The sequence below is a fragment of the Chrysochloris asiatica genome, unplaced genomic scaffold (assembly GCF_000296735.1).
Source record: "Chrysochloris asiatica unplaced genomic scaffold, ChrAsi1.0 scaffold00130, whole genome shotgun sequence".
In the NCBI taxonomy this organism is placed as follows: Eukaryota; Metazoa; Chordata; class Mammalia; order Afrosoricida; family Chrysochloridae; genus Chrysochloris; species Chrysochloris asiatica.
The window spans coordinates 8,703,460-8,730,366 of record NW_006408648.1 but is presented as its reverse complement, the minus strand read 5'-3'; the positions used below and the strand labels follow the sequence as shown (position 1 = coordinate 8,730,366).

Here is a 26,907-nt window from a genome sequence, read left to right as displayed (position 1 = left end):
TATTGCATTAGGCAAATCTGCTGCACAAGTCCTTTTTAAAGCATTGAAGAGCAGAGATGTCAGCTTGAGGACTACGGTCCGCCTGACCCAAGCCATAGTATTTTCAATAACCTCATACGCATGCAAAAGCTGGACAGTGAATAAGGAAGATTGTAGAAGAATTGATGCATTATGATGTTGGAGAAGAATATTGAAAGTACCGTGGGCTGCCAAAAGAACAAACAGATCTGTGTTGGAAGAAGTGTAGCCAGAGCGCTTCTTGGAAGCCAGGATGGGCAGACTCCATCTCTCATACATTGGACATATTGTCAGGAGGGACCAGTTGCTGGAAAAGCATATTACATTTGGTAAGGTGGAGTGTCAGAGAAAAGGAAGAAAACCCCCATCAAGATGGATTAGCAAAGTATCAGCATCAATGGGCTCAAGCATGGCAACAATTTTGAGGTTGGACCCTGACCGGGCAGTGTTTCATTCTGTTGTACATAGGGTCGCTATGAGTTGGTACTGACTTCATGGCACCTAACAACAACGATAGTTTTAATGTTTATAATATGCAAAGGGATAGGACCAATAATTTCTTGATTGATAATGATTCTTTTCCATCACAGTTTCAGAAGCCAAAACCTACTTATTTTTCAAGTTACTATCTGTAGTCTTATTATCAAAGCATAAAAGCCAGTATGCTATATAAAATGATTGTGCTACATTACAAATAGGTTGCTTTCATTATTAGATTCTCTCAGGGTTTGATAAACATTATTGTTGTTTATTTTGTCAAGTTGGTTCCAATTCATAGCAACCCTGGATAACGTTTCTGATACTGACTGGTGGGTTCTGAACTGCTATCCTTGTGGTTAACAGTCCAGTGCTTATCCTACAATGCCACACCAGGGCTTGCAATATCAACTGTTGTTGAGTGCTGTTGAGTCGCTTCTGACTTATAGTGACCCTATCTAGGGATTTTGAAAGCAGCTGATGGGTTTTTGAACTGCTGACCTTGCAGTTAACCAGTCCAGTACTTTCCTTACAGTGCTACACTAGCCAAGGGCCTCTTAATGTAAAATGTTAAGTGCTGTTGAGCCTGTTTCGACTCATAACTACCTTATAAAGGGTTTCTGAGGAACAACTGGTGGGTTTGAACAGTTGACTTTATAGTTAGCAGTCCAGTGCTTATCTTATAGCGCCACACCAGGATCCCTTAATATAAAATGTTAAGTGCCATCGAGTCAGTTCCGACTCACAGTGCTCCTAAATAGGGTTCCCAAGAAGTAGCTGGTGAATTAGAACCACTGACCCTGTGGTTTAGACCAACCTTGTGGTCCAATACATTATCCCACAGTGCCACACCAGGACTCCTACTGTGTAAAATAGTGCTATATAAAGTGGTGGTGGTGATGTGCCTTGGAGTCAATTGTGACTCATTGCAACCCTGTATAACGTTTCTGAGGATGTAAATGTTTATGGGAGCAGAAAGCCTCATCTTTCTTCCACAGAATGGCTGGTAGTTTTGAACTGCTGACTATGGGATTAGAAGCCTGACTTGTAAATAGTACCTTTAAAAAACTTAGAAGCTTTGCTAATTAATGTAAGCTCCTTCTTGGTATAAAACATTTGTATGTGAATGATAATAGCTTCTTTTGTTAAATTATTTTAAATAATCAGAGCGATTGGCAATGAGAATCCTCTTTTATGTTTTAATCCAGTTCATGTTTAATTTATATAAGGAGTGAAGATGCCATTGGATTTTACTACAGACTGTGATTGAAACTTGGTAATCCAGGTTTTCTCCACCCAGTATATTAAATCAGGCAGCTACAAAGAGTCTTGGTAGCTCAGTGTTTATAACATCCTTTACCTGCTAATCGACCTCACTTCCTGGATTTCAGTTCATCTAGTTATCAGCTAACAAAAGAACAGCTTTTGGTTCCTGCAGACGCTGGTGAAAAAAATAATCATGAGAAAGAAAGCCACCTTATGCTGTCTTTTTTGTCTACAAAAATAAACTCGGCTATCATACAGCTAACAGGTACAGAGGGAAGATACAAGCTCTTTTGTGAGAAGAAATTGCAGAGAAAATGAACATCATTTCTCACGGTTTTTATTTTCCCTGATCTACAAGTGATGCTGCTGTAATTCTAGCTGCAGTTTTTACCGATCATTCACCACTCAGCAGCTGGTAGAGAAGTAAGACTGCTTGGCAACCACCTGCAGGGCTGCAGAGATGAATTACATTTTCGGAAACAACACACTTCTGTACTCTCGCGCCAGTCGAGGAGGCAATACTAGCTCTAGCCATGGCTCGGTAGGCCCAAAACAGAAACACTGGGCAAAAAAGGGCTCGTCAGATGAACTACAAGCTGAGCCAGAACCATCACGCTGGCAGCAGATAGTTGCATTTTTCACTCGAAGACACAGCTTTATTGACTGCATCTCGGTAGCCACCAGCTCCACCCAGGTAACATACCACTTGTTGAAATTATTTTCAATATATATCTGTTCACATTTGATGTGCAAAAATGTCTTGGTACAGGGTTCTTATTATTAAATAAATGTAGATTATCCACTGAAACCTTGGCTGTGCAGAGATGTGTTTTCAGTCTGTCTATGCAGTAGTTGAGCACAAAGAGGGTAACAAAAAATATTTTCCCTTATGCTCTTATGTAATACCAAACAAAATAGTGTCAGATTTTGTTGAATGACTAATCTAAAAATATAAAGCCATTCAAGGATAAAGTAGACTGTAAATTAATAGTGCTTGTTTATTGCTACACAGTGTTATATGTTATAAACTATGATGCCTGGCCAGAGAAAAAAATATTTGTTTGACTATTTAGCTTTTATATGTCACTAAATAGCCTTAGGGAGATGGGTTCAGTAATGGAGCAGGAGATAATTCAAGGTATTTTCATTGTCTAGTATTTTAAAAACAATTAAGTTTAATATAGTTAGCTGTTACCATAGATCTTAAAATTATAGTAAACAAATGACCATGCAAATTTCTTTTCAAATATTAAAATGACAGTTTAAAAATCATAGTTTAAAGTCAATGACAGTTCTTAAGACACTAAAATTCTCCAAATTAAAAAAAAAAATCACATAAATCCCCCTTTGGAGGAAATAAACACTGAAATTAGGAAGAAAAAAAATAAAAATTAAATTAATATTAGCTTGAGTGAAGTAGCTGTTGTTTGAGAATGTAAGAGACGTAGGAAGAATATTCATATTTTAAAATACAATTTCAACAGATACTCAAATTTAGAAAAAAACATAAGTATGAGAATCAGTCAAATTTAAAAGCAAGTTGAGAATGTTTTTGTCCTTTGACATTCATAATATTTAAATTTTAATAAGATGCATATATATGCACATGCCCGAGGGCCTTAAAAATAAACCTTTTGAAGTTAACAGAAACAGTTCAATATATTTAATCTAGCTGACAAGATTTTCTTCTTTTTGATTGTTGAATTCTCTTTTAATAGTTGTGATTTTAAAACATCTGTTTAAAATAAATTCTTATTTTCTTGTATTTTAGAAAGGGAATTATAGAAGCAGTCATTCATCATATTCTTATAAACACTGAGGCTACTTATAATCACAACTCTTTGTGGGGCAATAATTCATTTAACTCTTAGATTGTTACTGTCCCAAGAATTGAACTAATTGATTTTGTCTACAATTACATTTCTGAAAAAGGATGCAACTTAAGACTTCGATGCTTAATTCTCTTATGCTGTTGTCCATTGTAGATTAATATGAAATGGTATATTCCATTATCAAGAGGAAACATATATAAACTTAAACAAACTGTATATATGTGAGTGTACTATATATACACAGATGCAACTACTGTTACCTGCTACCTGTATTTCATCTTGAGGTGTACTGTCTTATTAATGTTAAGGTCATGTAAAAAAGAGACAGGAAAAATAATTCATGTGGGAAACTGTTGACATGACAGAATCACAGTATGGTTACCTAGGATTTAGAGCAAAAGCTTTCTATCATATTGTATGACAATAGTCAGAATTTTACTAATGTCCTATTTGCAATTGATCCAACAAACCTATTTCAAATTGTATTTTTCCCTCATTTTACTTATATTGTTTCTGAATACTGATAAATGAGTTTGATTTTATTTCTTTCAGATGTCTTTGCTGAAACTTACCTTGTGTTTTTTCATTTTTTAAAAAAATTTTATCTCTATAAGTCCAGACTAAGATCATAGGTTTTAGTTTTTTTCTCTCCTCTTTTGGATTACCAATATGAAATTTTTCATTTTGTACATTTTTCTAACTAATAAAGAAAAGTATACTCAGTGTATGATGAGTTAGATATTTCATATATCCAAGTATTTGTTGTATCTCATTAGAATTAACTTCAAGGATAAAATGTAATGGCACTGAAAAAGAACTGCAGACGTATTTGGAACTTAGTTAAAGATGTTAGATGTATTTTGTTATTTTATTTGCTGAGCTCATGACTGGCAACTTTATGTTTTAGCACCAGAAATGATTTGTGCATTGTTAAAAAGATTGATGAAATTTCATAGTGATATTTTGAGCATCTACTTTATACCGGTAAATATAATAGTATGGTAGTGTTTTGTTCAGTGACTAATTAATAGCAAAGATAAATTAACAAGTCTGTTTTCATTGTTGTCAGAAAAATTCCTTTCTAAGATATGATAGCAAGATTAGCATTGAATCTAAGTGTAGCTGTGCCATATAATATTTTTGGCAGATTGGAGAGTTTTCATTAAATCAAGTTTTATTACTTTGAAAGTTGCCATTCTGATTTGTTGTTAACTTCCCAATTTTCTGTAAATAAAGAAATAATTTATTTACTGATTCATTTAAATTGCTTGATGGGGGTTTGTTGTTAAGTGCCGAGTCGGTTCCAACCCAAAGCGACCCTGTATAGTGTTTCCGAGGACTGACTGGTGAAGTATCCATGTTCATATCTGATTTTATGTGTCAGGTTCTACTGAAATTCCTAATGTGTTATAGGAAGTCACTTACTGCTTCTTGATTAATAAGTTCATCAGCTAATAACAGATAATGCCAGAATGAGCAAAAACTGGTAATTATAAACTTCAAGACTACCAGATCTTAAGACAGGGTGTGGCACGTAGTTGGTGTTCAATAAATGCTGTTTAATTAATTAATTTCCATTTCAGTCATCTGGAACTTTGTTATCTCCTGGCCTTCCAAAATCTGTAATATGACCTCATAATCTGATAATTGCTTAGATACTTATATGTATTGGATTTTCTCTCTTCTCTACTAAGTGACTTTATTTTCCTAAAGCTGTACAAATAACCCAGTATACCTAGTGTTCTTGCCCCTTTCAGTCCTTGCCCAATAATTATTACCATGGAATTTACAAACTGTCTTTATCTTTTTTTTTTATTGTATTCCCAAAGTTTATATTATGGGATTTTATTATAAATTTGAATTGAATGTTTGGAAAAGAAGTGACTAAGGGGAGGACAGAGAGAGGCTCAGGAAGAAACCATGGTGAACGTAGCAAAAGGATGTCTATACTAGTTTTTGACTGCATACAGGTGGTATGCATGTATGTACTTGGAGGCTGCCTTTTACTTTTGTCATAAAGTTAAAATTAGAAAATATTAAGATGAATTTCTCATGAATTAGTTTCTTTTTCTTTTTTTCAGTCATTGATCAAGGCCATATATATGTTTGCCCTAACTTTAAAGGATTATCTATAGAGTTAAAGTAGATTATACTTTAAAAAAAAAAACTTTTTATTGTGAATTGAGTGAAGGTTTGTAAACAAGATCATTAGTTTTACATTCAACTATAATCATATACTTTGTGTCATCTCATTGATTACAACAACAGTTATCCCATTTCCTCCTTGTTGCTACCCATGTACTAATACCTCATTCAAATTCTTGAATTAGTTTCTTTGAGGGTAAAATTTTCTCTTTAGATATTCGTACCACTTTCTTCTTTATTTTGATTAGTGTTATGGTGGTGGTGGTTGGTGGTTATGTGCTGTGGAGTCGGTTTTGACTCATAGTGATCCTGTTCCGAGATTATAAATCTTCACGGGAGCAAAAATCCTCATCTTTCTCCTGTGGAACAGCTGGTAGTTTCAAACTGCTGACCGTGAGGTTCGCAGCCCAATTCGGAACCACCACACTACCAGAGCTCCTTGAATAGTTTTATAGCGTAGAAAAATTGACTGTATACATATCAAGCCCTCATTGATTCCTTGCCTCAATGCCCCTCATTCTTGTGTATGATCACTTGATGCCAATCTGTTATCCTGTTCAACATACTCATTCAGCCTTCTAATAATTTGAAACAGTTTTCATATCCAGCAGACTTTTAAGGAATTTAGCTGCTTAAGAACTAATCAGTTCATCAGTGAAAAGTGTTAACTTCTTGGTGATATCAGTGTTTATTGATAGTCTAGTAATCATATAAACTTTGAACAGTTGTGAAGTGCTAGGTCACTTTAATTGTGTGTTTCACAACTGTTCATGTATTTTGTATTACTTGAAAATCTGTAACAAAGATCATTGTAAGTATTCAAATAGGTTCCCACCCCAAACACTTGACATACCAAATTAAGCTGAAAGCAATAAAACTCTGTCCCAGAAGTGAATAAAATAGACAATGACTTGTTGTAACTGAAGATAATGTAGTTTTCACAACAGTGAATTTATTAGCCACATGAGTTGAGTAATCTGCCTAAAGGAAAATCCTTAATCCTAAATTAAAATGTTGTTGTTATGTGCCATGGAGTCAGTTCTGACTGATAGCAACCCTGTATATGGTTTTCAAGGCTCTCAGAACCTACTTGATGGCACTTAACAGCATTAACAACAACAGATCATCACATGAGCGAAAGCCTCATCGTTCTTTTCCTAACAATGGTCCTTGTGGTTCATAATCCAGGGTTTATCGTATAGAGCCACTGAGCTTCCAACTAAAAATATAGAAAAATCTATTTAGATATTTATGTGGAAAAATATATAGGCTAATTGTATAAAAGAATTATTTGTCCTAAACAGGTGCATTATGGACTACAAAGAATTTAGTTTTTAAAGCTATTCATTGGATTTACGTTGTATAAAAAAACTGGAGATAATGATAATGTCAATCTCAAATGATAGTTTTAATCTTACCTTCTAGCCTACTAAGGTGCACGTTGGCTCCACATGATAAGCACTGGACTGTGGACCAGAAGGTCTGCAGTTCGAGCCCACCAGCTGCTCCTTGGGAGAAAGATGAGGCCTTTTGCTCCCACAGAGATTTAAAGTAAAGTCATAGAAACCCTGTATAGAGTCACAATGAGTCAGAACTGACTCAATGAACTTTTATGTTCTATAGCTAACTCTTCATTTTTGAGTATATCTCAGGCCTTTTGATTACTCAAAAGTTTCTGAAATTTGTTCTGTCTTCACTGTACCTTTCTTTCCCTGTTTACTTAGCCATTTTTACTAGCATACAAATCTACGGTAACACTTCTCATTTAAACAACCATAAAATCCCTTTTTGTGGAGTTTTGTTGTTGTTAAGTGCCATTGAATTGGTTCTGACCCATGGCGGCCCTATATAAAGTTTCCAAGGAATGGCTGGTGAGCATGAACCGCCAACCATGCAGTTCAAACTGACTTTGCAGTCCAGCACACTAACCCACAGCACCATATCAGGAGTCCATTTTGTGGAGTATAGTTTAGTAAATTCAGTGCTCAATTCTCAGTCCCCATTTCTACTGGACCTCACAACAACTTGTGGCAGAATATATTACTTTATTCTGTAATTTCTTTATTCCTTCACTTTCTAGATACTGCTCTTCTGTTTTTCTGCCAACCTCAGTTTTCTAAATTGAGTTTCCAGATAGATTAGGAAGAAAAGCCTGGTGATCTCATTATGTAAAGCAGCCAGTGAAATCCCTATGAATCACAAAGGTTCCACCTGCAACTGAAAATGGAGTTGGCACAGGACTAGGCACTATATGGGTTGTACATGGGTCACCACGAATTGGGGACCGACCTGACAGCAGCTAATAATAGTAAATGTTGAATGCTTCATGCCTTATTTAGTCTTTGAATTTATTCCCTTCTCTCTCTCTCTTTGTACACATATTTCAGGTGATTTCATCCAGTCCTGTGCCTTTGAATATTTACATCTTTGTTTTGTTGTTAAGTGCCATCGTGTCGGTTATGCTTCTTAAAGATCCTGTATAAGACTTCAGAGGAGCAACTGGTAGGTTTGAACCACCAATCTTGCAGCTCAAATTGACCTTGTAGTCCAGTACATTTTTCATAGCTAATCCCCATGAATATGACTTAACATGCTAAAAACAGAACTAATTGTATTGTTTATTATATCCCTCCCCCTGACAAAATCCTTAAAATCATATTTTATTTTTTCTATATCCAGTCTAATAACAAATTTTACTAGCTCTAGGAATTCAGGATATATTTATAATTTGACCACTTTTTACCACTTCTTCAACTACAAATTTAATTCAGATAACTTTCATCTGTTGCCTGAACTACGATAGTAGACATCTAACTGATCTCCCTTTTTCCATTATTTCCTTTCATCCTTCTATTCTTCACTTAGCATTCAGGTTGATCCTTACAAAATGCAAATCAGTGCATGATAATACTTTTCAAGGCTCCTGATGACATTTACAAAAAAATTCTTATTTATCATTGACTTCTGGTATGGCACTGTAGGATAAACGCAGGACTGTGTTGTAGGTTTGAACTGTAAGGTTGGTGGTTCAAACTTATCAGTTGCTCCTTGGAAACAGCTATCCAGGATCACTGTGAGTTAGAACTGACATAACGACACTTAGTGATAATAACAGCAACAATAGCTGAAAAGGTCCTGTATAATCTGGCCCTTGTACAGGGTCGCTATGGGTCGGAACTGACTCTACGGCAGTTAACAACAATCTGGCCCTGGCAATATCTGCAATGCCATTTCTCACCTCTTCCTAATTCTTATATTAGTTTTGCTATATTAGTTTTGCATGTGGCCATCTGAGAGCCTTCTTTATCCAGAAATTCTCATGGTTCACTCCCAGACTTCCTTCAGATTTCTTTGCCATTTCCCTGGGAATGGCTTTTAAAACTCAAAAAATTGTAATGTAATCTCGATTAGATTGGCCATAGTTCGTTGTTGTTGTAAAGAGCTGTCGAGTTGGTTCCGACCCATAGTGACCCTGTATAGGGTTTTTGAGTTAGTAATTAAGTGCGAGGATATAGTGATCCTATATATGGTTTCCGAGGAGTGGCTGGTGAGCTTGAACTACCAACCTTGCAAACTGATCTTGTGGTCCAGTGCTTATCCTACAGTACTACACCAGGAATCATAGTTTCTATTCAGTGTTTTTATGGTTTCATGGTTCTATATGTCAACAGGTAGAGGACACATAGGTAGAGAAAGATATTTTATTAGTAATATTTGTTTCTTAAATATATTCAAACAAATTATTAAGCTTGGGTTAATGCACTGGACTGCAAAATTTGTTCTAACTGCAGGGTCTGTGGTTCAAGCTCACCAGCCGCTCCTCTGAAAACATAAACAGGTTCACTAAGAGTCAGAAGTGACTTGATGACATTTAACAACAACAACGTTTAAAGTAATGTGTTACAATATTGTTGAAAATGAATGTCCCATATTATCTTGATATTGGGCCAGGAGATTCACCATGAACCATGTTTTTACCTGTTGTTTATTTTCAAGTAGTGTTTGTTCACATTAGAATTGTACTTCTTGTCACTTACTACAACTGCAAAGTTATAGCTGTGTTAAGAAGTGCAATTTAAGTAAGGAAAATGACTTGTTTAATCTCAGTTGGTAAACCGTAAACTTCAGTAGAGATGGGATTACAGTGTGCATGTTTTCTTCTCTTACTTTCCTAGAGTAAATGCACCTGATAAATACTTCTTCAATGCAAAAACAAATTATTGTCACGTACTTATTTGGAGCTTCTAAACATAATTTCGTCTCTCATATTTTGGACATATTGTCAGGAGAGACCAGTCACTGGAGAAGGTTTGGTAAGGTGAAGGGTCAGAGAAAAAGAGGAAGACCCCCAACGAGATGCATTGGCCAAGTGGCAACATCGATGGACTCAAGCGTGGCAACAGTAGTGAGGCTGACCCAGGATCGGGCAGTGTTCTGTTCTACTATGCCTAAGGTTGCTATGAGTCGGTACCAACTCGATGGCACCTAACAACAACAACAACAAACATAATTTGGCCACTAAACCATTTTATATAGAAGTGTTGCTTATAAAGGAGCCCTGATTACAACCTCGGAAACCCTGTACAGGGTTGCTATGAGTCAGAACCGACTCCACGGCACATAACAACAACAACCAGAAGGTCAGCAATTGGAATCAACCAACCATTCTGTTGGAGAAAGATGTAGCAATCTGCTTCCGTAAATCTTATAGCCTTGGAAAACCCTGTAAGAAAGTTCTACTCTGTCCTGTAGGGTGGCAGTGAACCAGAATTGACTCTAAGATAATGCATTAGGTTGTGGTTTTATTGCTTGAAAATTAACAGGTATACATTATAGTATTTTCTAATCTCATTTAAATTTCATAAGGAATTCAAAGCTCTCAGGAAGATTTGTGAGCCATGTATATTTTTATATATTTGAAAACAAATTCTCTTCAACGTTTTTCTTAGTTTCTTTTAAAAATCCTTTTTCATGTTAATGCTTTTTACTAGCAGCTATTATTGTGGCACTGTAGGAGAAGCACTTGACTAAGAACTACAAGGTCAGTGGTTCAAATCCACCTAGGAGCTGCTCCTTGGAAACCCTATGCAGGGTCCCTGTGAGTCGGAACCAACTTGATGGCACTTAACAACAACAACTGTTTAGATAACATTACCAGTCAGCCACTTTGATAATAGAGTTTAGAATTTGGATAAAGGTAAAAATAGTTCCTCAGACTATCACCTTATGTAACAGACTTTAAATAAACCAATTAAAATATAATTTTATAGGAATATGCAAATCAATCAGCAAAGACAGAACCAGTTTTATGCAAGTAAACCAACTAGCTATGTATGACATCTGGAAACTAGAAATTTAGGAGATACCTAACCAAAACTCCTACTGCCCCTTGATAAAATGTGTTAAAAAGATTTTTCCTTTTCACCTCTTAACAAGAACCCTGCCCATTCCTTATGTTACCTTTTTAGCCCCAATTTAGTCCCATTTCTCAGCATTACTTTCAGTATTCATGATACCTAAACACGATTGATTCAGTCACCTCTGGAGTGTGAAGTGGTATGGTTATGGAAGAATGGAGTCAGTTGATTGTATTACACATTTTTTTGTTGATGTTAAGAAAATAAAAAAGGGGAGGAGATCATAAGCTGGGGGCTAAATTACAAAGCCTCATTTTTCTGTAATCAACTCTGGCTAATCTTGGTAGAACCGTCTTAACTGCTGGAACTGACTCAGCAACACAGAACACCAACATATGTGTGTGTGTGTGTGTGTGTGTGTGTGTGTATATATATACATACAATTTGTTGTTAAGTGCTGTCAAGTTGATTCCGACCCATAGCGACCCTGTAGAGGGTTTCCAAGGAACAGCTGGTAAGCTTGAACCACTGACCTTGTAGTTCAAACAACTTTGTAGTCTGACACATTAGCCCACATCGCCATACCAGGACTCGTGTGTGTAGGCATATATATGGACCCTATTTTGGGTTTCTTAGGAGTGGATGGTAGATTTAAACCACTAACCTTGTAGTTAGCAGTCCAGTGCTTATCTTATAGTGCCACACCAGAATTTCATCTATCTAGCTAACTAGCTAGCTATAATATATACACGTGTATTTTATAGATATATATATTATAGATATGTATTATTTTGTAGATATATGTGTAATATATACACATGTATTTTATAGATATATATGAACATATATATATGTTGCTATTATTAAGTTCTGTCAGATAAGTTCTGACTCATAGAGACCCTGTATATAGAGTTTCTAAGAAGTAGCTGGTGGATTTGAACTGCTGACTTTGTGATACACAGTCCAGTGCTGATCCTACAGTGCCATACCAGGAGTCATTGTGTGTGTGTATGTATGTATGTGTGTGTATACAAGCGTGGCAACAGTAGTGAGGCTGACCCAGGATCGGGCAGTGTTCTGTTCTACTATGCCTAAGGTTGCTATGAGTCGGTACCAACTCGATGGCACCTAACAACAACAACAACAAACATAATTTGGCCACTAAACCATTTTATATAGAAGTGTTGCTTATAAAGGAGCCCTGATTACAACCTCGGAAACCCTGTACAGGGTTGCTATGAGTCAGAACCGACTTCACGGCACATAACAACAACAACCACACACACACACACACACACATATACATCTGGTGTGGCGCTGGAAGATCAGTAGTGTAATGTGGACCACAAGGTTAGCAGTTCAGACCTACCAACTGCTCCTCAGAAATGCTATACAGGATTGCTATGAGTTGGAATCAACTCAGTGGCACTCAGAAACAACATATATGTATGTTGCATATATATGCATTCAAATGTATGTGTATATGTAGATAACTTGACTCCTGGTGTAGTACTGTAGGATCTACAGGAGAAAGATATGGCTTTCTGCGCCCATAAAGATTTGCAACGTTAGAAAGCCTATATAGGATCCCTGTTAATCAGGGCTGACTCCACAGCACATCACCACCATATATTTGTACATGTATATATGGAGCCCTGGTGTGGTGCTGCAGGATAATGCACTGGACTGCAAAATCGGGTTGAAACGCAAGGTCAGTGGTTCAAACTCACCAGCTTCCCCTTGGAAACCCTATATAGGATCACTATGAGTTGGAACCAAACATAGCAACAACAAAAACGTGTGTGAATATAAACATGGAGTCCTGGTATGACACTATAGGATAATTTGCTGGACTACAAGGTCAGTTTGAACTGTAAGGTCGGCGGTTCAAACCCACCAGTCACTCCTTGGAAACCCTATATAGGGTCGCTATAAGTCAGATCCAATTCAGCGGCACTGAACAACAACAAATATATAGACATGTAGATACACATATATAGCATTTAATAACTATACACACACACATGCATCAAGTTGATTTCATCAGTTCTGACTCATAGAGATCCTGTATGCACAACTGCCCGGTCCTGTGCCATCCTCACAATTTTTGCTATGTTTGTCCCCTTTGTTGCTACCACTTGTTGCTGTGTTATTCCATCTCATTGGGCATCTTACTTTGGCAGACCCTCCATTTTACCAAGCATAATGTCTTTTCCAAGGACTGGTCCCTCTTGACAATATGCTGAAAGTTCAAGAGACGAAGTCTCACCTTCCTTGCTTCTGAGCATCATTCTGTCTGTATTTCTTACAAAACAGATTTGTGTCTTCTTCTGGCAGTCCATGGTCCCTTTGATATTCTTCCCCAACACCAAAATTCATATGCATCAGTTCTCCTATGGTCTTCCTTATTCATAGTCCAACTTTCATATATATACGAGGCAATTGAAAATTCCATGGCTTGAGTCAGGCACACTTTAGTTCTCAAACTGATAGCTTTGCTTGTGAACTCCTTAAAAAGAGGTCTTTTGTAGCAGATTTGCCTAATGCAGCCCGTGATTATTGACTGCTGTTTCACTGAGTGGTGTTTGTGGATCCTAGTAAATGAGGTCCATGACAACTCCAATCTTTTTTCCATTTACCATGATGTTATTTAATGCTCCAGTGTGAAATTATTGTTTTCTTTATATTGAGGTGCAATCCATACTGAAGGTTGTAGTCTTTTTGATCTTCATTAATACTGCAAGTCCTCTTTCCTTTTAGCAAGTAAGGTAATGTTATTTGCATATCATAGGTGGTTGAGTCTTCCTCCAGTACTGATGCCACATTCTTTTTCATATAATACAACTTCTCAGATATTTGTTCAGCATACAGATTAAATAAGTGTGATGAAAAGTTATAACCCTGACTGAGACCATTCCTGATTTTAAATCATTCAATATGCTCTTGTTATGTTTGAACTACTGCCTTTACAACTGCCTTTTGTTCTGTGTGCAGGTTCCTCACTTTTTTTCCCAGTAAAATGTTCTGAATTACCCATTCTTTGCATTGTTATCCAGAGTTTGTTATGACCCACAGTTGAATACCTTTGCATAGTCAACAGAGCACACATAGACATCTTTTTGGACAATGTCTACTTTCAGCCAAGATCCCACTGATAGGGCATCCTCTTCTGAATCTAGCTTGAATTTCTGGCAGCTCTCTGTCGATGTATTGCTGCAACCATATTTAAAAGCCTTCAATATTTATTATCTGGCCCTTTGCAGAAAAAGTTTGCCAGCCCCTTTTCTAAGGGTTATGGAATAGTCTATTTCCTTTTTTTCAAAAAGTTGTAATTGCAGTAGAATGTAGTGGTTAACAGTAAAGACTTAATAAAACTATTTTTGAACTATTTTAAAAGTCCAGATGTGGGCGCCATAGGATAAGCACTTGACTGCTAACCACAAGGTTTGTGGTTGAAACCCCACATGTTGCTCCTCGGAGACCCTGTCCAGGCTACTGTGGGTCAAAATCAACTGATGGCACTTCACAACAAAAACAACTTATTGTACTGGTTAATTGTCTGAAAAGGAGGCTAGCCTTGTGCGATAGACTAATTTTCTTATTCATGTTCTTTTATTCAGCAAACGTTTATTAAATACTTTGTCTTAGACACTATCCTAGACACTGAGTGCATACAGGAGTGGATGGAACCAAAATTCTTGCTTTTATAAAACTTTTGTAAAAGAGGGAGTCCTGATGTGGCACTGGAAGATAAGCACAGGACCGCAGGGTTGGTTAGAACTGCAAAACCGTCAGTTCATACCCACCAGCTGCTCCTCGGAAACCTTATACAGGATTGCTATGAGTCAGAAGCTCCTCGACCATACTTTTTTTGTTTTTTAAATGTTTTATTGTGAATTGTGTGATAGTCTACATAGGAGAACATTAACTTTACATTCATTCCATCATCTATCATTTCATTGGCATAATTACCATCCCATCCATGCATCCTCACCCAACCAAAGTGTGTACCTTGGAAGCCTGCCCCCCCCCCCCCCAACAAAGTCCTCAGCCCCTCTCTATCTCCTGATCCCGAGTCCCCAGCCACACCATCTCTTGACGTCGTTTTCTCTGCCTCTATCTCAGGCCTCACTGCTTCTCTGGGTAGGATCCCGCTCTTCACTCTTCTCCATCGATGGTCCCAGTGTCCTCCGCTCCTAGACTGAAAAGTTAATCACTCCCCTCCTTGCTACAAAATGTCCACCTTTAGATTTCCAACCCTCATTATCAGTCCTGATTTAACAACTATTTACTATTGCATCACAAGAGACCCCTCTGTATTTCGTTTCATCAGCCCTTCCTGGACAGGCTGGACACTATTCACTGGAGACTCTACCTTCCAACACGCCCTTTGGATCTAGGTTCCCTCTTGAAAGCTTGTAAACCAGTCACTTCTTGCCTTTGTATCCCTCCCCCCATTTTGGGTAGCCGATGTCCAAGTTGCCCATCCCTGTCTACCCTTTGTGTGGAGGGGGTGGGAATAGTTCTTGCAGCAGGGATTTGTTTCGTCTTTTGAGCTACTGCATTCATAGGTGTAGGTCATGTTTATCGAATTGTATCAGATGACACTTTTTTCCTCTTCTTTCTTCTTCGGGTTGACTTCTGTTTATCCAGTCATTGAAGTCAAATAGGTATCATCTGCAAGTGTGGGTGTTCTTGCGTCTGTCTGGCCTCTCCACCCGGGTTCACAATAGTTTGCTGAACAATGTAGGTCCTCCACCATACTTAACAGTAACACCAGTATATAAGAGGGGAAGACAGATAGTAAACATAATTAAAATATGACATGCTGGAGAAAAGGTAAAGAGAGATAGAAGACAATAAAAAAATGTGTGTTGCTTACATGTGAGTTTCAGATGCTGATAGGATAACCAAGAGGGACTTGAACTTGAAGGTGATATTTGAGTAGAAAGACATTGAACAAGTTGTGGGATTGAGCCATGTTGCTATCTAGGACAAGTGCATTCTCAGCATAGATTTTGTTAGGTGGTGCTGAGTCAGTTCTGACTCATAGCCACCCTATATAGGGTTTCTGAGGAGTTCTGGTGTGGTGCTATAGGATAAGCACTGGATTGCTAACCCAAGGTCAGCAGTTCAAACTCACCAACCACTCCTTAGAAACCCTGTGCTGGGTCACTGTTAGTTGGAACACACTCTCTGGCACTTAACAACAATTGGATTTCCATTGCTATAAATCTTTGTGGGAACATAAAGCTTAATCTTTCTCCAGTGGAGCAGCTAGTGGGCTTGAATCACTGGACTTGTGACCCACAGTCACTTCTTACCCTATAGAGCTACTGTGTACCCCTCAGCAGAGTATTGGATAGCAAGTAGGCTCTATAGTTTTTGTTGTTGTTAGGTACCATCGAGTCGGTACCGACCCATAGCTATCCTATGCACAGCAGAACGAAGCACTGCCCGATCCTGAGCCAACCTCACTACTGTTAGGAGCATGTATATAGGATATTTGGGTATTCAGTGTTACTGAAACTAAGTAGAAGACTTCAGAAAAATAACTGAGCCCTGAATCATGTTGAAACTTATGAGTAGATGAATGAATAGAATAGGGTAAATATTATTTCAGGATGCATTAAGGTCTCTGGTGGAGTAGTGGATTGTGTGTTGGTTCTAACCACTAGCTGCTCCATGGGAGAAAGATGTTTTCAGCTCCTGTAGAGTAGAGATTTACAGTCCCTGTAACCTTACACAGGGCTGGTATGAGTTGGAACTGACCTGATAACACATAACAACAGGATGCCTTAAGAGCCTGTTTTAAGTTAGTAATTGTGGGTTCGGAGTCCAGGGTTGTGTATGTTTCTCTAGCCACATTCTAATAAAATCAGGTTTAAAAAAAGCATATTGAGGGTAGTAGTTTCATCTTTTGTTAATTATGTAACCATATCTTTAAATCCAAGTTTTCAATCTTTGTATAGTTCAAAATTTGTTTGGTTGGCTCATCCTTCTACTAGTACAAGATGATCAGCTAAATGCTGGTAGAATTGATCTTTTCATAATGAAGGAATGATAAACCTTAACAAAATATCAAGAAATGGAAGTAGAAATAGCAAATAGATGGTCTGTCTGTCTGAACTAACAAATTTGCAGCCATGTTTCTAGAATGTAGTGTTAAATTCTAGATTAATTTTCCTGTTCCATCTTTGTAATTTTAAAATTAAGAATTAATGTTTAGTATCCCTGGTAATTTGTTTAAAAATACATCTAATCTTATAGCTGTTTCTTTTTGAGGTAGTTATGACATGGGTGTCATATGTAGATGATTCAAATAACATATTTTTAATTTTGCCCCCTCCGCTCTAGTTTATACATTGTTAATGACAGACAGAAGAGCATTTAGATAAAATAAGAATATTTATAATAATTAAGTCATGAGAAACATTTTTATTTTCATTTGAAAACAGTGATTTCCAAGCTAAGTTTCTGTAAGTTTACTGTGCTTTCTTCTAATAGGCACACTTACTTTGAAGTGCCAGATAGTTTGGATTAAGGATATTAATTAAATCAAAGTAGCCCTAGGGTAGTTACTTTTTCTTTTTATCGAAGAAACCAAAAAATTTGCTAACGCTTATGTCTGACTATCTGTCAAGTTGTTGCTGTCACATGCCATTGTGTCAGATTCGATTCACAGCAACGCTGTATAGGGTTTCCGAGGAGTGATGGATGGGCTTGAACCACCAACCTTTCAGTTAACAGTCACAGTGCTTATTCTATAGTGCCACATACATTCTTGAATCTTTTTATATAATATAAACTTAGTTTACCTCATTTGTATAACACATTACTGTAAGATAAGACATTAGGTGCTGGCCAGTATTGTTATTTTTCTTTGTTCCATTTTATGTTGTGAAAATTATTTTGATAAGTAATTTAATGAGGAAAAAGTTTTAATGTGTTCAGATAGCTTTGTAAATCTTTTATGCCTGAAGCTAACTATAATGTTAAAAGATCATTTTTATTGGTGGCCTTTGTGGATGTTATTCTTAATAGTCTTTCCTCACGCCTCACTTCTTAATTAGTCACCAGATATGCCAATTTCAAAGTAAAAATTTATTTTGATTTGTCTACTCAGCCATTTCACGATCCGCACCATTAAGTCACAAAGCACTCTGAACTGGATTATCACAGTAGCATCCTATCTGTCTCTTTTGTCTCTTTATATATTAGTCAAGATTCATAATGCACATGATTAAAAACCACTTTAGCTATTTTAACCTGAAAAGAATTCAGTGAAAGTTAGTTGTTTGTTGCTGTCAAGTTGCTTCTTACTCATGGTGACCATTTGTAGAGTACAGCTGTTTCATAAGAGTTTTCAAAGCTGTGATCTTTTAGAAGCGGATAGCAAGGTCTGTTTCCCAATGCAACTCTAGGTAGTTTGAACCTCTCTAACCTTTTGGCTAGTAGTCGAGTGCTTAACCATTTGTGCTACCCAGGAACCTTAATAAAGGTAGTTGTTGTCAAGTCAGTTCTGACTCATAGTGATCCTGTCTAGAGTTTCTAGGGCTAAGCTGAGGGGTTTGAACCACCAGCCTTGTGGCTAGCAGTCCAGTGCTGACCCTATAGTGCCACACCAAGACTCCATAAAGGTAGTAGGTGCGCTCATTATTCATATGTTGTTGAATGAATGGAAGCTTGGGAGGACTGTTGTTATTGTGCTGTGGAGTCGGTTCTGACTCATAGCAACCCTGTACAGGGTTTCTGAGGCTATAAATCTTCATGGGAGCAGAAAGCCTCATCTTTCTCCTGCGGAACAGCTGGTAGTTTCAAACTGCTGACCTGAAGGTTCGCAGCCTAATTCATAACCAATACGCTACCAGAGCTCCTTTGGGAGGACTGTATTAGTCATAAATGTAGATAAGCAGTGCATATTATACACTGTGAGACTTCAGGCCACTTTTATGAAATTCTGTTTTGTTTAAAAGCTTGTTTCATAATTTTAAGTGTTTAATTAGGTGTGAAATGTAAACTTACTTTAAAAAATAAATAAATATTTGAACATTTTCCAAAAGATAACAATTTAATACTTGTACTTTTAAAAATGTCTAGTCATTATTTTACAAAAATTTATCATCTTCTGCAGTATTCTTTGAAACAGTATTAATATTATAGCCTCTGTTGTCATGGAAACAAGTCTCTGAAGGCAGCTTTAGAGGCTAATGAGTCCATGGTGTTGCTATGGATAGAAACAACTGAGATTATTGTTAGTCACATGGTAAAAATTAAAAAACAAACATAAAAACACTATTTGTAGCTGATCTTAACTGAGTGACAGAAGGGAGCAGCACAAAGATGATGGCATAGTAATCATTCTAATTAATGAATTATGTATATAAGGTTTTTCAGAATGTTTATATAAGTTTAAAATGCTTGTTCTAAATTGTTTTTTTATAATAACCCAAATATTAAATGATTGCTGTATATTATTGTAAATTGTTCATTATATTAGAATCTTAAGTTTGACATTTTTACCAATTTAGAATCTTTTTATATAACTTCCCAGAATTTCATAATGTTCTCTCCATTCCAAACATCCTCTTATCCTTTAATATTACTCTATTACCAAATCTAATATCTTGTGTTCATTTGATTAATACTTTGTTGTTGTTACGTGCTGTGGAGTGGGTTCCAACTCATAGTGACCCTGTACAGGGTTTCTGCGGCTGTAAACCTTTACGGGAGCAGAACGCCTCATCTTTTTTCCATGGAACAGCTGGTAGTTGCAAACCTTGAGGTTTACAGCCTGATTTGTAACCCACTACGCTATGTTTAGAGGTATTGTTTTGCTTCAAGTAAATTAGATGAATTATTTTGCTCTGGAATTATTGATTCTTGAATGAATTATTAAACCATGGCTTAGAAATTGTGTGTTAATGTCATTGGTTTCTGAGTACTTTCTCACAAGTGATTGCCTTTATTAAAAAGAGGCAGCAGCATGTGTTCTTTTTCAAAATACTTACTTGTTCAGTGGCCTATAAAGTGTGCATTAGCATGGTTTGCATTGTTTTATGATTTTAAAAATTGTATCAGATAAAAGTTTACAGTGAAGTTTAAATGTAGCATTGAAAGATTTATAGTTTATCATAATGGATTTTGGAGCACTGTCTGTTTTATGTTTTGTTTTGAATGTAACATTTGCTACTTAAAAAAAAAATAGCATGCTGGAGTATTAGTCAGCTACTGTGTGATCATGTTATTAGGGCTGGAGATCATTACTAAGAAAATAATTGAGTATTACTCGAACTTTTTTAAACATTTAGAAACTAAACTTATTATAGACTTCATGACTTTTGGCACTTTTGAAGACTACAACTAGTTGTTTTTTAGTTTACCTTTCAATTAGGATTTATCCTATATTTAATGAGTAAATTCAGTTTATGATAAGAATATCACAGTAGTGATCTGTTCTTAACTACATTTTATCAGGAAGCATATGGTTTTGATTTGTCTCATTAATAGTGATGTTAGCATTGATTATTAAGATAGAATCTGTTAGGTTTCTCCACTGGAATAAATATTTTGAGGGAAGATACTTAATACACACATACACATAGCTCATTCAAAATTTCATCCACTTGTTTAACATCCATTAATGTTCCTTGTGAATGATTTTTTTTACTTGGATGGTTGCTAAATTCTCATTTTGTAATATTATCATTTCTTCTATACTTTTAAGCTGGCATTCTGCTGTAAGGAAATGCTTTCTCTTCCCCCATCTGTTTATTCATGTATTTATAGGCATACCTCAGAGATACTGATACTATGGGTTTGGTTCTAGATCACCTAAAGCAAGTCACCTAAAATTTTGGTTTCCCAGTGCATATAAAAGTTCATTTACACTATACTGTAGTATTTTAGTGTGCAATGGTGGTGGTGGTGGTTATGTGCCGTGGAGTTGGTTTTGACTCATAGCGACCCTGTTGTAGGGTTTCCGAGGTTGTAAATCTTTACAGGAGCAGAAAGCCTCATCTTTCTCTTGTAGAACCACTGGTACTTTTGAACTGCTGACGGTGAGCTTGACTTGTAACCTGTAGCCTGACTTGTAACCACTATCCCTTAGTGTGCAGTAGCCTTATGAAAAAGTTTGACATATTGTGAAGAATTACCAGACTGTGACACAAATATGAGAAGTAAGCACATGCTATGAAAAAAATTATGCAATAGACCTTCCTGGTCCAGGGTTGCCACAAACTCTTACTTGGCAAAAACGTATTATCTGTGAAGCACAATAAAATGAGGTATGCCTGAATTTGTTTTCGTATAGATGCCTGGATTCTTATTGTACAATGTGTTTATGCTATTATTACCAGTGTTTATTTTGAACCTCAAATTATTCTTAATTTGGCCAATAGAAGCCTCTGGAATGTTCTTTCTCATGCTCTCATTATTTGAGCACTTTCTTATTTTCTGGTGCAACAAGAATGGTCCAGGCTGGTATTGTACTTGTTGAAATTAAACAATTATCCTAGAGGGCATATGTGTATGTGCATAGACATATTTATATTTATTTCTCTACCTTTTATAGTGATGATTGTGTTCATACTAATATCCCCAATTTTAGTCTGAAACCATGGGGTTCATTCTTATTTTGTACCTTTCATTATGTGTAAGTCCCTCGCATGAGAAACCTTGGCTCTCATTATATTGACTGAATCAAAATCCCCTTTATACAGGCATTCTCCTATCACTACTGGCATTCTAGATGTACCCTCCTTACTCTGCTCAGGTTCCAACAGATCCCCCTTTTACCTTCCTCAGGCTCTCACACTTCATTCCAGACTGCTACTACCTTTGCCACTCACATAATACTCTCTTAGTGTCTCTTTGACTTCCAACAACAGTGCTGCTGCTCTACCCATATGATACACTCTTCATCCTGCCCAGACTCCAATACCTTGTGTCAGGCTTCTCTCATCCCATCCACATCCTTCGCACACAGGCTGTCCTCACTCTGCTTTACCATCAATCAGCAGCCTACAATTTTCTGCTCAAAAGGTTTTTGCCTTCACCCAGGTCATGATAATATTCCAACAGGTTACCTTATAAAAGCTTTTTTTTTTCTCTCTCTCTCTCTCATTCATGAAAACTGTCTGGAATTGATTTTAAACATGGTGTATGGTAGGGATCAGGTTTCATTTGTTTTGCCGTACGGTTATCCAGTTAATTTAACAGCAAATCTTTAAAAACAAAACAAAACTTTTCCTACTGTTTTGATAACACCACTTTTGACATAAATTCAGAGTTAAAACCTATGGGTTTTCAAACGTTACTAAAGAGATTCACTTAAATGATGCGTATTTACGTGATTAATATTTATTTATGAAGTTCAGAATATTTTTTTCTATGTGTGGCGCTGTAGGATAAGCACTGGGCTGCTAACCGTAAAGTTAATGGTTCAGATGCCGTGGAAAACCTATTCAGAGTCACTATGAGTTTTAACCAACCTGATGGCACTTTAACAACATCAACAACATGGGAACAATACGTAAATGGTGATGAGATTCCAAAGCCGGATCCACAGAGACCTTATTCATAATGTACTTTATTTTAGTTTAGTTTAGTTTTATTTATTGTGAGTTGAGTGAAAGTTTACAAGGCAGATCATCAGTTTTACATTCAACAATGTACTTTTTTTTTTTTTTTTTTTAATGTTTTGTGAATTATGTGATAGTTTACATGGGGGAACATTAGCTTTACATTCATCCTATTGTATATCCTTTCATTGCCATGGTTACAATCCCCTCCCTGCATCATCAAACAACCAAAGAGTATACTCCACAAGCCTGCCCCTCGGTCATCAGCACACAGCCCCTCTCCCTCTCTGGGTTCAGAGTCCCCAGCCACTCCATCTCTCCACGCCATCATCTCACTGCTTCTTTGAGTAGGGTCCCACACTCTGCTCTTCTCCCTTGATGGGACCCCGGGACCTCTGTTCCTGGACTGCAAAGTCAACTACTCCCCTCTTTTTGCTACAAAATGTTTACCTTTACATTTCATAATGTACTTTTAATACCACTTCAGTTATCTTATATGGAATCCAGGTGGTGCTATAGGATAAGCATTGGACTGCCAACCACAAGGTCAGAAGTTCAAACCCACGAGCTGCTCCTAGGAAACCCTATACAATGTTAACTATGAGTTAGAATTGATCAAAAGGCACTTAACAGCAACAGCTATCTTGTTATCATTTGTTATTATTACTCTGGGAAAATGCATTCTAGCTCTCATTCTTGAGTCTAGAAACTCCTAACATGGGTGTTCATTGCTATCACCCTTAAAGAAAAAATGGTATGTGAAATATCTCCTAGAATTGGACAATTGTATAAGTTAGATTTTAACTAGGTTTATTTTTTTTGCTCTTCTGAGGATTTTTGTTCATATTTAACCACTTGTTCTTCCCTTTATAAGTCTTTGTTGATGTACAGTGTCCTCTTATCTACTTGATTTAGTGTTTTGTTATATATGTAAAATACAAGAGTGCTTCAGAAAGTTTGTGAAAAATGAATTAAGATAATGGAACATTTTCACAAACTTTTTGAAGCACTCTGTGTTGTTTTGATAGCAAATATTTATTAATCAATGTTATAGGGATTGGTTCTTGTTACAAAACTCCTTTTGTGTGTTCCAGTTAAGTCATTTTAAAAATAATTGGATCAAGTGAAACATAGTAATTGATTGGAAGTGGTCAGACATTGTAATTCATGTCATTAGGGTTCTCCAGCTCTTCCCTTTCTGTCATGCTGTTTGTTTTTTTCTGTTGCCAGATGATTTTTCTAAAAATTTTAAGTGATTATCTAACCCTCCTGCATTAAATGTTTTTAATACCTTATCTTCTGTCTAATTCTTTGAATCTTTTGCTTGTGTATTCATAAATCTAATTGCATGCCTTTTGGCTCTCTGAATGCTAAGAGGAAAGTAGTCAAATATGTTTGAAAAAATATTTGAAAAATATTTTTCAGTTGATCTAATAAAACCAAGTGTATTATCTCCTAGAAGGCAGAGTGTTATAAATCATTATCATTTATTATTTTCATTTTATAAATCTAAAGACAGTCATTCATTTTAACTTAAAAATCATTTAACTTATTGGTGGTATAATTATTACTAACATAATTTCTGAAGAGGGCATTTTCTCATTTAAATTGAAACAGTGTTAATATTTTACCTATTTTTCAGTTATTTCTAAAAACTGTATGTCACAACTTTCTGCTAAGTGTTTCCCTTTTATTTTGGTGTTTTTTTCCTGATTTTTTGTCATTGATGATTTTTAGCCAACAGAAGCTGTACCTCCCTCTCCTCCCAATGTCCCTGTGATCCCTGTCCTGCCAGTCCCTGCTGAGAATACTGTCAGCCTACCCACCATACCACAGGTTATTAGTTTATTTTTACTTTGTGAAAATTTGCTTTGCTTTTAATGTTTAATTTGTATTATTTTAATTCTATTTCTTTGTTATATTTGGACTTCCATTGGGTATTTTCAAGAGTTAAATATTGGGATTTAGTAAAAATGGATTCACATTTGCCATTTTATTAAGTTGCCTATGAAATAGGACAAGTTCTAAACTTGTCTTTATAATGTAGAACCTCCTTGACTTTGTTCTTACATATTTGAAGGAGTTTTCAGATATTTTTGCTTTAGAAAATTTTGTTCATTTTTTAAAAGTAATAAAAATTACTATCCTCCTGATCTTGTATTTGGTTTGTCATCTTGTTTCCTAGGATATATTTATCTTCTTTGGAAATAATCATTTTTCTGTCATTTGATGACATACTTCACTTTTATTAGCTGTTAAAAATAATAGCAAATGTGTATGGCGTGTAAGGGAATTTTGTCTATCTTTGCAACTTTTCTGTAAATTTAAAACTATCCTGAAAGTAGTTAATTTTAAAAGAGTTTTACAAGCATGTAACAACCAAAAAGCAAAAATAGTAGCCAGTTATCAGAGAATATGAAAATTTTTAGCTTTCAGAGCTTTAGTAGTCTCAAGGGGTGATTTGAATGATATTAATAACCTTTGCAACAGACTCAACCCAAAGTGAAAATAATGGTAGTATTAAGTATAGTAATAATGATCTTTGATATGAAAGAACTTATTGAAAATATGAATAAATACATCTTAGATTATTATTATTATTGGTCAGTAACAAAATCTAAGTAAAAATATTTGTTTTGTAAACACAGTTTCAAGATAAGCCCTGAGGATAAAAGGGAATAAATATTGGCAATTGTCACTTACTTTTCAGGAGCCTTCCCCATCTCCTGAAAAAGTAAAATTAAAAGGAGCATTAATTAAAAAAAAAAAAGTAGGATTATAGGGGAAGCTACAGGTATTATAGTAAGACCAGTCTATATTTAAGACTACTGATTTTATATGACCTTTATGAAAATAATTTAAACTGCCAAGAATCAAACCGTAATCCTGATAGTTACTCTTTCTGTATTTCAGAGAAGAAATAGAAATTATAAATAAAACGGTATACCAAGTGAACTATCTAAGGATTATTGTAACACTAACATTCCAAGTGTCTAGGGATTAATTACAGTATTTTTTTTTAAGATGCATGAAACTTGAAAGTTTATTTTACAGTTGTCACTTGAATTCAACTATTTCATAGGAAAATCATTTTCTAAACGTCACTGAAATTTTGTTCTGTGTTGCCTTAAGGGACCGTCCTTTCATATTGATATCCCTAATTTATTTGTTCCAAGTTTTCCTAATTTCGCGTCTCATTACACTTGTAAATTGTTGAAACATGGCATAATATTAAGTTAATGCTATAGGCCTTAGAATCATACTGATTTGGATTAGAATTACAGACATACCACTTAACTAGCTATGCAAGTTTACGTGGTTAAGTCTACTTAACCACACTGAGTTTCTGTTAACTCAGATGTAACACTGAAGATAGTGGTATGATCTCAAAATGTTATTGCAATGACTAAAAGGATAATTATTGCAAGTGAAGGATACAGTGTAGTAGCTGGCACATAGTAATAAGCATTGGTTTATAGGTCCTGTTGAATCATTCCTGATTCATAGTAACCTATTATAGGGTTTCTGAGGAGCCTGCTGATGGTCTTGAACTGCCGACCTTGCAGTTAAGAATCCACTGCTTATCTGATAACACCACATCAGGACTTGGCTATTCATGTTATTAGTGTTGTCTTATGTATTTTTGAGATAATAAAGCAAGATCTGGGATTTTTTTTTTTTTTAAGGATTTGTGCACAACAGATAGGCCTATTATTTTACCTATACTCAAATTGTAAACAACCCTACAAAAGTCCATGGAGAATAGTTTATTTATGCTGTATTATCTGGGAAAGCCTACGGATGTGCTTCATTTTCCAGAATCAATGTATTTTTTATTTTGTATTATTGTTAGGTGCCATCGAGTCGGTACCGACTCATAGAGACCTTATGCACAGCAGAACGAAACACTGCCCGATCCTGGACCAACCTCACTACTGTTGCCACGCTTGAGTCCATCGATGCTGCCACTTGGCCAATCCATCACATTGGGGATCTTTCTCTTTTTCTCTGACCCTCCACCTTACCAAACATGATATCCTTCTCCAGCGACTGGTCCCTCCTGACAATATGTCCTGAGTATGAGAGATGAAGTTTGGCCATGTTGGCCTCCAAGGAGCACTCTGGCTACCCTTCTTCCAAAACGGATCTATTGGCTCTTTTGGCAGCCCATGGCACTTTCAATATTCTCCTCCAACACCATAACTCAAAAGCATCAATTCTTCTATG

General features: G+C 36.2%; 1 protein-coding gene across 13 annotated transcripts in view; it reads left to right on the top strand.

Annotated features, from left to right (window-relative positions):
- The window catches only part of DLG1 (discs, large homolog 1 (Drosophila)), a 315,798-nt gene that overhangs the window by 142,756 nt on the left and 146,135 nt on the right, over window positions 1-26,907 (top strand). For 5 of the 13 annotated variants that reach the window (XM_006869400.1, XM_006869402.1, XM_006869404.1 and 2 more), the window contains exon 5: window positions 24,418-24,516. The exons of 3 other annotated variants lie outside the window; for them this stretch is intronic. In XM_006869400.1, the coding sequence (XP_006869462.1) occupies window positions 24,418-24,516 (99 nt within the window). Of the gene's footprint in view, window positions 1-1,897; window positions 2,456-24,417; window positions 24,517-26,907 lie in introns of those variants that run through there. 5 more of the 13 variants (XM_006869411.1, XM_006869409.1, XM_006869412.1 and 2 more) reach the window with 3 other exon arrangements.